Genomic DNA, 16,147 nt, shown 5'->3' with positions numbered 1-16,147 from the left:
ACTGCCCCCTGCTGGTCACCACTCTTAACATCAGCCAATTCTGAGAAGGTTCCTGGCACCTTCACCCTCTGCCTCCTGTGTCTGAGCCACACCCCAAGCTGCCACTTCTTTTAGTTTGATGCCCAGCTCTCATGTGGCACCTTATCAGATGCCCAGACAAATCATCTCCCCTGCTCTTCTCCGGCTGTAGAACACGAGCGCCTCGTCTGACCCCACACCGACTGCCCAGTCAAACTGCTGTTCTTGCCATGTGCTGCCCAATCTCATCCGTAATCATTCCTTCCATTAAATTACCTGGGATGCACAGGTGAACATCCCAGGAAATTCAAACGCTCTCCCTCACCACTATAGGCAGGGCTCTGCGTTTTTAGCTGTGATTCTGAATGAGTGCTGGAAAAAAACCTGCAGGCTGCTGTGTGCGGCACCGGGCAGGAGAATTTTCTACAGCTGAAAATATTCATTTTTCATGAAAGTGTCAGAATTTGTTTAGTTGATTGCTGAAATACACAACGTGTATAATCAGAAGAACTCCGTTAAAATATGCTGGGAATTGACTTGCTGCTTAAAATGGCGGAATATCTAAACGTACCTATGCTGTCAGTATTTTATAAAAGCCTTCGCATTTCACCCCGTTAGCTCTGAACTGGTTTCAGAAAACCAAACGAACAAAAAGTCATCTTTTCCGCAGACCCCTTTATCTTTATGTCCTGACCGACTTCTGTTCGCTATTCTGAGCTGAGACGTTATTAAAACCGTTTGGTAACGAGTTATTATCATTATGATGATGATGATGTCACCTCTGCTCTGCCTGTTGCTCTTCAAACCTTGCGGGACTTTGACCCTTCGGCCCCGCTCCGTCTTTAACGGCCGTTACGGTCCTGCACCTTCCACTCGACGCCCCGACACTCCCAGCGGATCACAACTCGCCATAGGTGATCGCATTTCACTTCATGTGCCGATCTGCAGGCAACTTTCAACAACACCAGCAACATTTATTTAAAGAGCACATTTTCATACAAACAGTGGCTCAAAGTGCTTTCTTGCTCTGACAGCTCACTGCGCAGCTCGGGGCTGGGGGTCCCGTGACACGAGGAATCGGACATCACTTACCACGAAGTCAACAGGCGGCCATCAGGTCTTAGCGAAGGTCTCTCCGGTGCTCCCTGACAAGAATATGATTAAAAGCCAGTCCTGTCGCTGCTCCACTTGGGCTCACCGGGCCAGGGCAGTCAGCAGCCTCGTAAGATGGCCGTCCTGTCTGCTCGTAACAGGGTGATGACCGAGGGGCGGCCGTCGAGACCCCGGCGTTGCTCGCTCTGCTCGCCCACGCGCCCCACCATTTGACTTTCCCGGCCACCTTTTTTGGTTTATTCTCCCTTGTGCGGTGCGGTGCGGTGCGGTGTGGCGTTTGAGCGGCTCAGCTGACTGCACGATGGCGCGAATTTGAAGCTCGCCCGTCTCCCGCCTGCGAGTCTCCCGCCAGAAAGTTTCACTTTGAGCGCCTCCATCACCGCGAAGAGCGCGCCTCGCGCCAAAATGTCATTCTGGTGGTCCGGGCGATCACGAGCGGCACAGACGGGGCGTGGAGTGGAGTGGAGTGGAGTGACACGGGCTCACTCGGACGATGCCTAAAAGCCCCAAGCGGAGGATTAGCTCCCCGCCGCTAAGCCACAGGTACCACCAGCGCCGGCCCACGAGCTGCAACGCGCCGCCATGACGAGCGCAGAAAGGCCGGCGTTCTTAGCAGCCGGTAAGTCGGAGCCCTCGGATCGCCGTTCACACTCGGAGCCACTCTTAGGTTAGGCCGCTAATCGCCGTGTACTCGTGGCAAGGCTCCTTCACGCCACACATCCGCAGTCACCTGTCACCCCACTTCAATTGGAGGGCGGCAGAAAGTGATGGTGCAACACTGGAATTGTGGGAAAGCCTTGGTGTCGGCGAGGAGTGACGATGGCCGTGGCCAGTGCAGTTCTCACCTTCACCAGAATCATGTTGGGTCCTTTCAAGGATGGGGTGTCTTGCCCAGCATATCATTTTCTGCTCCTTCCTTACGCAGCATGACATCTCTGAGCTCTGAGTGCCTCACCATCTCTCCTTGTGTTTCCTAAATGTGCCTCTTTAGTCTGAACTTACGGGGAGCTGGAGCCTGTCTCAGCAGCATCGGATTCAAGACGGAGACTAACCCTGATGAAGTGCCAGTCCGTTGCCCTCACACACACACACACACACCCAGGCCCACTTACAGTACGTCAGGGTCATCGAGAGAGTCGTCAGGCAGCCCGACGCCAGCGCAAAGTGCTGAAGAAACCCCCCCCGCCTGCCCACGTAGCGCTTGTTGGAAGTCAGTGGTGGAGATCGAACTGCTCATCTTGTGATGTTAAACCTGAGAGTGTCTTTCATGTAGTAAGCAGTTCCAGGCACTTTATAGAGTCCTGGGTGATTTTCTATTCCATATATATTTATATATTCCGCTGTTGGAGTGGTGGTCTTAGCCACTAGGCCATAAAGAGTGCTGAGGAGAGCAGGATATTCCAAGAGAAGTGATGAGTTCAGCAGAACCTTTTCAGTGGTCAGCTAACACGGGCCGATCAATCTCAGCTTAACGTTACGTGGCACTCGTCATCAAGTGTTTTCAGCCCAGCCCTTTAAATGGAGTTTACTCTTTGTCAGCATAACCGAAGTTACAGGCCGGCCAGTTCTGATTGGTTTAAACATTTCAACCTCTGTCTTCAGACTGGTGGGGGACCTCACCCTGTCTGCAGTTCCTGAGGCCGCTCTCCACAATCCAAGCATGTGCCATGAGTGGGCATTAAAACCAACAACCCAGAATTGTGTCAGGCCAGCAGTGGGAGCGATGAACGAAACGACGAGACAGAATAAGTGAGTGTCAGGGTGTGCAGTGCCATCAGAAAAAGGGCGTCGTGGGCTGCACGGTGCACACAAACCTGACGCCGGCTCGGGGTCTCGGTGCAACGAGCACAAGGCAGGAAGCTCCCCGAAGACGACGCCAGTCCACCGCTGGGCCGCCACAACCCCACACCCACACTCCTTTAGAAGGGTCATCACATGTGCCTTTCGTCACTTCTTAGGCCCTGGAGACGGCAGTGTTGACCACTTTAACTCTGTGCGTCAGGAATGCAGAAGAAGTAAAAGCGTCAGCTATGGAGTTGTGCCGGTGGTCTAAAAACGCAAACTAGGCTTCCACCCTAAATCTGTGCCCACAGTCGAGCGTCTTGGAGTTTTACGCTAATCGTCTTGTCGGCTGCCTGAAGCGTGGACATCTCCGAGGACCTCAAGGGTCACAAGTCCTGGATTAGAGTTGGATGGATAGTGACATCCTCCCGTTGTCATTTGTCCCGCTGGCCTGGAGCCGCACTCGGTCTTGGTCTAGAGGCCTGCACTTGCCTTTCTGAACGTTTGTGTCTGTACTGCAGGTTAGGGTCCGTTGTAGAGATTTCAAACACCCCGTCCTCCGGCAGTATCTGCTTGAGCGCAGGGAATGCCGGGGTGGGCTTTTCTTAAAGTGAAATTTTCATTCTCGGCCCCCCCCAGTAAGTGATGGTCGTGTTGTTCATAGGACGTCTGCAGTGGGAATGAAGTGCAATGGAGGACAGGGTCCTGCAGTGATTCACTCTCTAGCGCCGTGCACAGTAGTCCAGAAGCGGGCGCCGAGCGTGGATTCCCTTTGTGCCCGCCCTGACTCACGTCTACTAGCAGCTGCTCAATGTTCCCACACAGTCAGCGTCTGCTTCTGGCCGAACAGGAGCCAGCCAAGTTCGAGGGAGAGGGAGCTCCGCTAATAGGAGCTGACAGGCCAGGGGAGCTGGAAGATGTTTTTAATTCTGACAAATTGTATTTGTTGTCAAGCCGAACAAAAAGCACATTTTAGCAATAAAAGCTGCTGATGCTGGCATGGGTCCCGTGTGCTAAGGCCTGCTGAAGGAGTCCGCTGCACGGGCAGAGGCGGCATGTGGTAGAGAGGAGTGGGCCTGCTTGGCACGTGCCACGACTCTGTAACGAGCCGCGCTCTCATGCTGGGCCAACGGGCACCACCAGCAGGAGCGAGGAGCTGATCGTGAAGGACTCTGAGGTGATGTGCTGGAGAACATTTGGAGCAGAAGCGTCTGCAGCTTTCAGTGTTGATGGGCAAAGTCTGATAAAAGACAGGAGGCCATGCAAACGGTGGGCTAAAGCAGCGCTCGGCATGTGAAGGTACGCGCCTTACAGCCGACTCAAAACTAGAAAGGAAGGAAGTGCAGTGCTGGGGCCGCAGACTCGCTTTCTCATTCTTCTTCACTTTCTCGTATAAGGAAAGTATTGGAATCGTTTCAGAAATTCAACTTGGAGATTTTGGTGAATTTCGACATTTTAGACCTCACCAGGCTCCCAAAATCCCATTTTAGGAATTCTGTGTGTGAACTTGAGGACGCTTTCACTTACGTCAACCAAAGTTTGCGCACCCGTATTCGGTACAAAACGCAGATTTCTATCCACTTTTGGGCGGTTTCTGCGAACCACAAGTGGAACTTTTGTATTAATGCGATTTCCTCTAATGCTTTACTTTAATAATAATTGTTCAATATATCATTCACTTGGTTTGATTTGTTGTTGGTGGTTCTTTAGTGGGCATAACATACAAATCTAACCCTTGTCTTGCGGTTTACTCCTCAAATATCCATCCCCATATCGGAGTATACGAGAAGGTCGAGGTGAGAGCCCTCCCTTCATTTCATTTGTTTGGCCCTTCGCCCAGCGGGGCCTGCGCAGGCGGTTGGTTTGCTTCCCCGCTGCCCATCTGACCCTTAGTACAAGTCCGTTATGTGAGGATTGTTTCTCTTGGCTTCCCTTTGTAAATCAACCTTCAATTCCACTCTGTTTTGGAAGGCGCTATATGAGTAGACGTCATTGCTGTCATGTAGTCTGAAGGCTCGAAGATCTCTTTTCTCAGCCCGCTGCATTTTCCACACGCCTCTCTTTGCTGCCACAGAGACGGGCATCACAACTCTACTCTTTCTCTTCGGTTTTTTTTCCCCTAATTTCTCCTAAAAAGCTGTCGTTCTTTTTGAATGAGCAGTTGTCTGTGAGTCGCACTTTCTCCCGATGAGCTGAGAGCTCTGCTGTGGCTGCCATCGATCTCCAGCAGCGTCAAGTCGTCAAGTCCCCGTCACAAAATAAGCCACAGGACTTGGAGAAAGGCGGGCTTTGTCCTTTTGTTTTGGGAAAGGTTATGTTCTTGTCTAGGGAGCGACACCCACACGCGCACACACACCCACGCGCGCACACACACGTGCACAAACAATCACACGCACACGCATGCGCACACACACGCACACCCACGCGCGCACGCACGCACAGACACGAACGCGCACATACCCACGCCCGCGCACATGCCCATACAAGCACACGCACACACGAACGCGCACACACAGGGTACAGTCCAGTGAAATTCTTACTCGCATATGGTGGTCCACATGCCTCCAGCGCCGTGCCCAAACTTACACCGGTCGGCCCCCCAGCACACATATGGCGTGCAGATCCCATACTCTTATATGGCAGACGATTACCCAGAGCAGTGGAGGTGTTCATTTTGGATCAAGCCCGTCTCTCCTTCCAGAGGTCCCCACTGTGCAGTGATTACTCCTGGCTGACTCCTGTGAGTTGTGCGTATTGCTGTTTCGTGCTGACATCCGCTGGTGTCATTAGTGCCGTCGGTCGTCCCTTGGGCGAGATGCAGGATGCCCCCTTTAGTGACGCACGCCAGCGGTAGTGACAATGTCTGCAGACTGGGACTGATACGGAGGCACCTGGCAGGCATCCTTGCTGATCCAGTAAAGCTCCCGTGTAAACAAACCGATTTTTCTTTTCTTTTCTTTTCTTTTTCTTTTCTTTTTCTCCCAGGCAACATTGGAGTTTGGCTCAATGGCACCCTCTAGAGGCCACAACGGACATATGCGGTGCCAGACATGCTGGCCATGTCATGTAATGCAGTAGGTGGTCACCTTACCTGAAAGACCTCTGAGGATTAACTTTACAAGTGTGGGACTAGAAACCGAGACAACAAATGAGATAGTCAGAGAGTTTGGTGCGCGTCCCCACCGGCCCCTCGCGTGATCCTTCACCTGTCACACATCCCGTTCATGTCAGTGGAGCCGCTAGGCGGCGTGTTCAATGTTGACGGGCACTGTGTGCATTACTGAGGTTTCAGCATTCAGCTCCCCGACTCCACTTACTGGGACCCTCGGCCGGGGTCCAGCCATTACTGGTTTTTTTGGGGGGTGTGGGGGGGGGAGGCAGGAGTCGTGTTCCCACATAGATACTCAGCCAGTCGTAGGAGAGCAGAGGCAGGGAGTGGATGGATTTTGCGATTTCTGCTTTTCATTGTGTACTCATCTTCCACCTTTTGTCCTCCTTTCCAAACCCACTGCTCTCTCAGAGGAGTTGCCAAAGGTGGAAACGCTAAACATTACCGAGCTAAACCCACACGGCTTCAGGGTTTCCTGGACGACGACAGACGATGGCCAAGACGACAGGCCAGAGCAGTTTGAGCGCTTTGAGATTGTGGTCGTAGATTCGGGGCGGTTGCTGGAGCCCCATGACTTCACGGTGCCGGGAGAGCGGCGTGTGCTGGACATTGCGGGCCTGATCACAGACATAGGCTACGAGGTGTCAGTGTACGGCGTCACCAAGACCGGGTACCGGGCGACACCCCTGACCACAGTGGCTGTGACAGGTACTCTACGCGGGCCTCCTCTCCGGCTCGTCTCCTCGCCATGGGCTGCTCTGGCCATCTTAACGTCTCTTTCATTTCTCCCTTTGCAGATATGAGCCAACAGTCTCCTGGTTGACATATCTCAGTGTGTTTCCTGTAGGGGGGTCCGCTCCTGCAGGGCCTTGCAAATGGGTCCCCTCAAATAAATGTGTGGCGATCGGCCGAGAGTCACACTGGAGACGTGGGCCTCCGCTACTGGAAACACAGCCGCGGCAGTGCCAAGCTGCCAGCATGCCATCTCGTTGTTTCTCCTCCCTTGTTTTTGTAGAGACGGCTGTTTTGCATGGAACCTCCTTGAGAGAACCTGAGGAGCCTGACTTAAGCCTTCTGGAGGGTCTTCTGTGCACTGCTGAGGCCCTTGGGCCCGTCCCGTGTCAGCGCTCGGTTAACTTGCGCCCAATGCCTCTGCTAACCCACCTTTTTAATCTCTCGTCGTTTTTCGGGTCTACCTCTAAATTCCTTGAAAAATCTCCCTTTCCCTCCAGAGGCGGAGCCCGAGGTGGACAACCTTCTCGTTTCAAACCTGACCACTGACAGCTTCCGGCTCTCGTGGATGGCGGAGGAGAAAATCTTCGATAACTTCCTTATTAAAATTAGGGATTCCAAAAGACAGGCAGAACCCTTGGAGATAACGGTGCCAGGAGAAGACCGCAACGTGGATGTCACGGGGCTCGAAGGGGGTACTGACTATGAGATTGAGCTGTATGGGGTGGCAAAGGGACATCGCTCTCAGCCCATAACCGGCGTGGCGACAACAGGTACTCGTCTAACCCTTCTGTTTCCAGATGGCGCGATTGTGAGTCTTTCCTGCTGCTCTGCCACCTCCTTGGCTCCTCCCTTACGCTGCCTTGAAGATGACCCTGGCGCGTGCAGTGACATCTTTCTTGCCACCTGTTCCCTGCTTGACACAATGGCCGCCGGCCAGCATGAAGCTGCTGCTCTAACGGTCATCCACTCCACTAGGTTTGCCCCACGCTGCTGTGAACATTAGTCAGCTCCATGCATGCGGAGGGCTGCGCCCGGGACGTTCTTCCTCTTGCCACTTCATTACTCGGTACCCATGTGTACCCGTGTGTACCCGAGTTCCTTCCCGCTGTCCCCGGCTTGCTTCGACCCGTCACCAGTGGCTCCTGGGCTGTGTGAGGTGACTGGCTGAGTCTGCGCGGTCCTGAAGGTGCATGAGGAATCCTGGCAGAGATTGTGCTGCTGACCTGCCAGCGCGCTGCATCAGCTTGACGTCCATCTTCAGTCTCCGTCACATCCTGACGAGTGACCAGAAAGTCTTTGCGTTGCTGGCTCTGGTCCGTCTGCGCAGCGTTTGTTTGTCTGCTTCTCGCACCCTGGAGACTCACGTCAACATCTTTAAAAGACATTGTGGAGCTTGGGTTTCCGTGACTTTGGCACACGCGACGGCTGTTTGCACTTCTTCTTCTTCTTCTTCTTCTTTCTGCTAAGTAAATATTCTAGCTATGCAGATCACTGGCTGCCAGTTGGCGAGTGAGTGTTGTGCGGATGGACTGTGTGTGTGTGTGTGTGTGTGTGTGTGTGTGTCGTGGTGGCAGCAGCTCTCAGTGCGCCCGAGTCTCGCGTCTGACCCTCAGAAGGACGTGCAGATGAGAGGGAGCTCAAGACGGTCCGGGATGTGAAAGGCTCGGCCGCTTTGGCACACGTCTGACGAGAGCTTCAATTTATGGGTGGCCCCCCGGTTGACTCCCGCTGTGTTTGGCATCTTTCTGCAGGTCTGGGATCCCCCAAAGGTCTACGATTCTCAGATGTTACAGATACCACCATAATGGTGCACTGGATCATCCCAAGGGCCCGAGTGGACAGCTACCGCGTCACGTATGTCCCAGCAGAAGGAGGTGAGTGACGTGTGTCACCGCTATGTGGTGCGCGTGTCTTAAGTGTGACGGCCACACAGTTGTGCGCACATTCCACAGGGGGTTCATCTTTGTTTATGTGCCCCACTCAGACCTCGAAAACCAGAGAGGGAAGAAATGAACAAACGTGCCTGCAGTTTAGAGCGGTGGCTCTCAAGATGTGGGGGCGGACCCCCTAGGGGGCCGCAAAGATGTGGAAAAAAAAAAGAAAACAAGAAAATATGAAAAGTCCATCAATTGAAACCAAAACAAATGAACTTAAACTGCATTCTGATACTAGAAAAAGAAATCTAGAGTTCGAGAAATGTCGATAAAAGTGAAGTAGGTGGAATGAAATATGCATCTACGATATGTCATTAATTAAAAAAGTGTGGGCTCCTCTCAAAAACACAATGAAAACTGTAAAGGTTGAGAAACACATCGTGCATCACCATCCTCATCTTCATCGCAGCGGGCGTCCCACCAGGCCAGACGCACTACAGTTGGTGCCCTCCTCTCGCCATGCCCGCTGCTTTGTGTCCGAGTTCTGAGGCGGCTCTCGTAACTTTAATCAAATGAGCGCTTTACTCAGGATGGCCGTCTGTCTGTCCCGTTCCTCCTCCTCCTCCTCCTCCTCCTCTAGCTGAGCGGACACTCCTGTCAGGTTCTCGCTGTGCACAGTCTGTTTGCGTAGCCCCCCGCGTAGCCCCCCAGCCGTTTCAAATGCTTTGGATCCTTTATTTTAAGTTAAGGTCACATGACATTTGCCTCCAATGACAGACAGACAGACAGCCAGACATCTTCAAAGCACATGAAGGAACCCAAACTTTTGTGAAATTTGAAAACCAGTACAGAATACGCAGAAACGACTCTGTGCTCCTTGAATTTTTATTATCTCTGAGATTCCTTATTAAAAAGCTGTATGGCACTGGGAAGAATGGAATTTTGGGAGCGCTTTGATTGACTGAAGAAGATCTTCATCTTCTTCTTCATCTTCGAATCTCAGTCAAAATGCTGCTAGGTGTTCATCGGTCCTTACGGCAGGACACGGGTGTGCAGGGCCTTTGAGGTCGCAGTCCATGCCGATTGCCGATTTCAGGCCCCGGAGTAAAGCCCATCCACTCCCTCGCCGTGAGCTCGTCGCTCTTGACGTCTCTCTCTTTCTCCAACAGGCACCCCAAAAGTACTAACAGTAGATGGCACCAAATCAAAGACCATGCTGGTGGACCTGACACCCGGGCAGCTGTACGACGTGTCCATCGTCTCGGTGAAGCGCCTCGATGAGAGCGAGCCGTCTTCAGGCACTGTGGCTACAGGTATGTGTTACTTACTGCGGGCACGTTTCTTATGGTTTGGCCTACTCTTGTGCACCCTAACCTTAAATCACACACACACAGAGCCCACGTTGGCACTGACTAGAGTGGCACAGCCTGCCACTCCATTACTGCTTCTGACAAGGACCCCGGACCAAAGGCTAAACAGTGGAAGCCATTGCACTTTTTACTGAACAAACCAAGTGTCGTTATTTGTTTGTGTGCTGCCCACTGTTGGCGGTGCCCCCCTCACCCTGGGAGAGAGAACTGACAGCAGGTGCCCCGCATTTACTTTACCACTGCAGTCGCCCAAGATGTGCAGACAGAGGAGGGCCGAGTGTCGGCAAGAAGCCCCTCCTAAAAATCCAAAGGCCTCACATCCATTTAATAGGAAAGTGACCCTCTCTTTAATAAAAGGGGTAAGTGTGCCACCCGGCGCCCGTCTTAGTTCAGAGGTCAGGCTGCTGCACAGACGGCACGCCTGACGTCCACATGGACGGATCCCTGGCCCCATGATGTTATTGACAGGTCATTGGCTGCCCACCCTGATCATAAACAGCTCCGCCTCAAAGGATGGTGGGCTCTGGGTGCTTGTGTTTGTCTGAACCGCGTCCTGCCCACTCGGGGTGGACGTGTGCGGCCTGACCTTGTAGTTATAACTGACCCTGTCGTGGGGTTTCATGTGAGACGTCTAACAATCAAATACACTGAAGCACACGAGCTACAGTTTGGTCTAAGCTGCTGTGTATAAAAGAACAAGTCACGCTCAGTGCCAGCCTCCCAGTGGGCACTGCTGTACCTATTAAATATCTGATGAAAGTTTCACATTTGTAAATGTCACATTTTGATTACGCCGACTTTTCCGAGTAAAACTTGCTGCAGTTTGAGATAAAATGTCAGCCGTCACAAAATGGCGGCTCAGGGTCGTCCTGGGAGGCCGGGTGGGCCTGCTGTGACGTGAATGGGATGGCTGTGCTGGGTCTTCGGGGTTCGCTCGGCGGGCTCTAAGGTGCCATCCCTTGAAACTTTGTGTCTTTTGACAGGTTTGGACAAACCGAGGCGCTTGGAGGCCATCAACGTCACCGACTCTGAAGCTCTGCTGCACTGGCAGCCCACGATCGCCACAGTCGATGAATACGTCATAACTTACAGCGCTGACAATGGTAAGTGCCAACCCGCCGTCATCGGACTGGGGAGCCCACATAACCAACGCACCCCCTTGTGTCCTGGACTGCAGATTCAGCTTTAACTCGTACATTTCGCCTCGAGTCAACCCTGAAACGCTGTGGAACAACACTGGAGAGAGAAAGAAACCGTGGAGTTTATAATATTTATATCAAAAAAGCACAAAACGTAGTCAATGTCAGCCGAGCCGCCGTCCACGTCTTCCACAAAGCGTTGGTCAAAAAGACTCAAAGAAACGTCTCGGTGCCACAGAATTGTGTCGAGCGTTTTTTAAAGAACGCACCTCATAAACAGAAGATGACGAACCATCTCATGTAGCCCCTCATAGCGCTAAGGCTTAACTGTCAGAGTGCGAGAGACGCACGCAAAGTCAAAACTCGACTTGAATGAACACAAGAAACCAGAAAAGAAAGTCAAACCCAAAGGACTTGTGCCCACTGCAGGGCACCAACGCCAGTTCTATCGTTTCACCGTTGTTGGTTTATTTCACTGGTGGTTCCTTACCAGGAAAGCGTCAGTCCGGCTCTGAGGTGCACCTCACTTCTGTCAGATACAACGGTGGGGTGGGGGCAGCGAGGCTTCCGTGTGCCCGCGGGTCCATCGGGATTAAGCAGACTCAAAAACTGAGGCATGGATGCCAATGCGGTGCCGCTCGGCCGCCGGAAGAACAAAATATTTAGCCTCGTGAAATAACCGGCCCAATGTGCCTCTCTCTAGTGCCCCCAGTGGTGGAGCGCGTCTCCGGGAACACCGTGGAGTTTGACCTGAGTGCTCTGCGCCCCACCACCCGCTACATCGTGAGGATCTACGCCGTCAGGGGTGCCCAGCAGAGTGCCACCGCAATTACAGACTTTGTTACAGGTGAGTGCCCGAGGAGGGGATGTTAATGAGGAAGAGTTTGGCGGGCGAGGATTAGGAGAGGGTATGGGGGGCTTCAGGTGTGGTCGCACAACCATGGAGTGCTGAGGAAGACGAAGGTATAGCGGAGTGTGTGAAGTAGAGTAGCAGAAGCAGTCGTGGGTGGGGTGGGAGAGTAGAGGAGGTGACAGCGAGTAGTGCGGCCCCCAAATGCACGGGGCAGGCACAGTGGGGTGTGACATCAGTTTAACTGGGGGCGGCAGGAATTACTTTACCTGCTGGTTCTGGAGGAGGACAAATACGTCACATTAACCAGTCGGTGCCCTGCAGGGGTCGATGCTCCTCAGGACCTCGCGGCCAGCAACATTCAGACGGATGGCGCGTTGCTAACGTGGAAAGCTCCAATAGCGACCATCACTGGGTACACCCTGATCTTCGAGTCTGCCGATGGCCTCGTCAAGGTGCGTACACACTGGCTGAGGTAAGGGGGCGTGGCGGCAGGCTGGGCTGTGATGCCACGACACACACATCTCTCTTATCTCCACAGGAAGTGGTGTTGAGCCCTAATGCCGTCTCCTACAACCTGGCACAGCTGAGCGCGTCCACCCAGTACACCGTCAAACTGCAGGCCATTGCTGGTCCCGAGAGGAGTAAAGTGGTGCTGACTCAGTTCACCACCAGTAAGTGGACGGCACAGCAGACCTGGGTAGAGGGTGGCGGGCTGGCAAGGACTTGGCTTTCATTGTGTTGATCTTTGCAGTTGGCATCCTGTACCGACATCCCAGGGACTGCTCTCAGGCCCTCCTGAATGGAGATACCACCTCGGGCATCTACACCATCTACCTTAACGGAGACGAGAGCCAGCCGGTGCAGGTGTACTGTGACATGAACACGGACGGAGGCGGGTGGATGGTGAGCATCGGAGCGGGCACAGCAGCCCCTCGCATCACACCGACGAGAGTAAACCGGGACCATTAATGCACAGGCGGGTTACTGGGGGCCACTGGTGCAGGAAAGATGGATGTAGGATGAGGCTGTGGGGTGGGCTTCGCTTCTTTGGGTTTAGAGGGTCCTTACTGTCGCAGGGGCAGGGTCCGGTGAAATGTGCCATTCAGCGTGCAACACGTCGCCAGCTACCTAACTTGGTGAATCTCTGAGAGTTAACATCCAGATGTCGATTTCATTAAAACTCATGCCTAGCGACACCCTGAGAGTGAAGTCAAGTTATACGTGAAAGTAAACTGAGCTTGGCATGAAAGGCGCTATACAAAGGACCCACATCACCCCCACTTGTAGTGTTGGTGCCCACACTGTAAAAGTGTGACTCCCCAAATATGACGTGACTGAGGTTCGTGTTGTGTGACCCCGAGAGCGAGAATTCACTCACTTGTGGAAGTGCATCAAATATGGCAGCTGCATAGTGACACTCTGTCTGTGTGGGTACAGCAGGACACCCCGTGACGTCCCCGGGGACTGACCAGTGTCCCTCTTCTTCCAGCTATTCCTCCGGCGCCAGAGCGGGAAGCTCGATTTCTACCGCAACTGGAAGAATTACTCCCTCGGATTCGGAGATCTCAACGATGAGTTCTGGCTGGGTGAGTACCCCCATTGTCCTCTCCGGCCCCCGTGGTGGCGATGTGGTGTGGCACGCTGACCCCCGTGTTTCCCGCTGCACAGGTCTGGATAACCTGCACAAGATCACCACTTCCGGGCAGTACGAGCTGCGAGTCGACCTGCGGGATGGCGAGGAGACGGCCTACGCCCATTACGACAAGTTCTCCGTCTCGGACGGCAGGAGCCGCTACAAGGTGTCGGTGGGGGGATACAGCGGGACGGCAGGTGAGTGCGCGTAGCCCCCTGGTGGCGCTGCCAGGTGGCGTGGCCCACGGTGCCATGCACTGTCGTACGCCATAGAGTGGCAGGCTGGGTGGACCTTTGGGGGGGGGTTCTGTCCTCTCACCGTCTCCTCTTCTACAGGTGACTCCATGACCTACCATCAGGGACGGCCCTTCTCCACCTACGACAAGGACAACGATGTGGCCGTCACTAACTGCGCCCTCTCCTACAAGGGGGCCTTCTGGTACAAGAACTGCCACCGCGTCAACTTGATGGGTCGCTATGGTGACAACAGCCACAGCCAGGTAAGCAGTCAGGGTGCGGGGGCAGAGGGTGGGCTAGGCGGCCAGGACGTGGCCCTCACCGGTGGCCCTTGTTCTCCGCAGGGCATCAACTGGTTCCACTGGAAAGGCCACGAGTACTCAATCCAGTTTGCCGACATGAAGATCAGGCCATCGAACTTCCGAAATTTAGAAGGCAGGAGGAAGCGGTCTTAGAGGAGCCCACCACCAAAGTCAGGGCGGCAGGGCCCCTCAGCTCACAGCAACAGCCCAGAGACCCCCACACACACACACCCACCTGCAGGGGGCGCTCTCTGTTCGCCCACCCACTCTGCTGTTTGTGTTCAGGCCGGCTGTTTTCTATTTTATTTGGTGGGTTTCTGTAGCCTTCTCTTCTCTGTCTGCATCCTTTTGGGGGTCGTCCTATCGGGGGAGGAAACGTTAAAAAGGGAAAAGAAAAGAAAAAAAACACGTAAACGGCGGGGGGGCTGCCCAAGGAGAGCCCCTCTTGGCAGAGCATTGCGGCCGACGGAGCCCCCCGCGCGCGTCGAGAGACTTTCACGTGAAGGAGAAGCCGATTCTCTGTTACCCTTATTCAAATAAAACCAACTTTGTTTAAAGCGCCTGCTGCCGTCCCCCTTCATTCAGCGCTTCAGAACCCTCGCTGGACCCCCTGAGACCCCCACAGACGGGGGCTGGCGAGCTGTGTTCAGGCGATGCCCCGTTTAATCTAAAGTGCCATCACCGTCACACGTGGTCGGACGGCACTTGGCACCTCATTTATGCTGCTAGCGATGTGTTATGGGGGGCACGTCGCATGGTGGTCCTACACGAGCCCCCTGCTAACTCCATGGTGCCTGCGGCAGTGCTTCATGTCTGCAGTTGTGCGAGGGCTTGGAATAAAAGTCGGGTGGGATGGTGCACAGGATTGACATGTCTTGGGGTCTTTGAACGAGTGCAGGTGCATTGTGGGGGTCTGCTGCTCTGGGGTGGATCAAAACGGCGCACGCCCCCAATTTAGAAGTCTGTGTGTGGTTGTCGCCCCCTAGTGGGCACAGTTGGCACTGCTTTAATTGTCCCTGTATGGGTTAAGGTGTGAAAGCCCCCTTCACGGCACCCTTGTGCCATTCTGCTCACATCTGTTCTTTACCCCTCTGGTTCGAGATGGCAGCCACTATGTTAACATGGGCACCCCCATCAGGTGAGGGGCAGCGCCAGCGTTTGCGTGGATGGGTTGCACAGCTGAGGATGTCTGGCGAGCGCCAGGCACTTGGGACTCTCTGGTGACGTGTGAGTGGCACATGTTGTGTCCCTCTTTACCCTGTGCCTGTACTTAACTGGAGGGGGGCTCGTTATTTCAACACACACACCCCAGCCTGCGTGTCTCGCTTAGTGACAAGGCCCACCGCCCGCTCCTTGACACACATCTGCTGCCATGTTGGCATCACTGACTCCGAATATGACGGACAAGGAAACAGAAGGGCTGCCTGTCTCGTTTCCACTGGGGCCAGTGCCACCCGAACCTGGCATCATAATCTCCAGTTTTGGGGTCTGGAAGTAGTCAATGCACACCATACTTGAACAAAGGGGCAAGACGGCCACCAGGAACGCTGCCCCCCAGGCTCAGACTGGCAGATGGTGAAGACCTGAAGATCTGGGCCAAAGCACACAGCAGCACCTGGCAGGTGGTCTACTCCAAAAGCACCATGCTGGCACACGGGTACACTTGGCAGGGAAGGCTGGGAGGGTTATGTAAGTGGCGCCCAAATGACAATTATCTGTCTGTGTGCAAGTCCATCTACTGCCCTCAAAGGGTAAAGTCCATGCCACCCACTCACTGTGGCACCAGCCTGGGCTCCAGTTCTCAAATGATAAAACTGTGAAGTTAAACCAAAATGGCGGGCATCACTAGAGGTGCCATGTGGCTAAGTGCTTGGCAACCTCAGGTGGCACCTCAAGCTCAGTGGTGCCATTCATTCAGGTACTCAGACTCACGTGGGGGCTTCACTGTAAATCGTGAGCCAAGATGAGCCAAGCTGCTGCCCA

The 16,147-nt window shown here is 53.9% G+C and overlaps 1 protein-coding gene across 2 annotated transcripts in view; it reads left to right on the top strand.

The window, feature by feature from the left end:
• Positions 1-14,724, top strand: part of LOC120542391 (tenascin-like) — a 52,585-nt gene extending 37,861 nt beyond the window's left edge. The window contains exons 16-28 of one of the 2 annotated variants that reach the window (XM_039774829.1): positions 6,434-6,730; positions 7,255-7,527; positions 8,509-8,631; positions 9,801-9,944; positions 10,985-11,104; positions 11,844-11,987; positions 12,315-12,445; positions 12,532-12,664; positions 12,745-12,896; positions 13,483-13,579; positions 13,662-13,823; positions 13,962-14,125; positions 14,207-14,724. In XM_039774829.1, coding sequence (XP_039630763.1) covers positions 6,434-6,730; positions 7,255-7,527; positions 8,509-8,631; positions 9,801-9,944; positions 10,985-11,104; positions 11,844-11,987; positions 12,315-12,445; positions 12,532-12,664; positions 12,745-12,896; positions 13,483-13,579; positions 13,662-13,823; positions 13,962-14,125; positions 14,207-14,317 — 2,051 coding nt within the window. In that variant the 3' untranslated portion in view covers positions 14,318-14,724. The remainder of the gene's footprint in view (positions 1-6,433; positions 6,731-7,254; positions 7,528-8,508; positions 8,632-9,800; positions 9,945-10,984; positions 11,105-11,843; positions 11,988-12,314; positions 12,446-12,531; positions 12,665-12,744; positions 12,897-13,482; positions 13,580-13,661; positions 13,824-13,961; positions 14,126-14,206) is intronic. The other variant, XM_039774830.1, reaches the window with a different exon arrangement.
• Positions 14,725-16,147: the final 1,423 nt, after the last annotated feature.

Source organism: Polypterus senegalus, chromosome 13, assembly GCF_016835505.1.
Source record: "Polypterus senegalus isolate Bchr_013 chromosome 13, ASM1683550v1, whole genome shotgun sequence".
Lineage (NCBI taxonomy): Eukaryota > Metazoa > Chordata > Cladistia > Polypteriformes > Polypteridae > Polypterus > Polypterus senegalus.
Note: the sequence above shows the minus strand (reverse complement) of the source record. Positions and strands in the feature narration are given on the sequence as shown.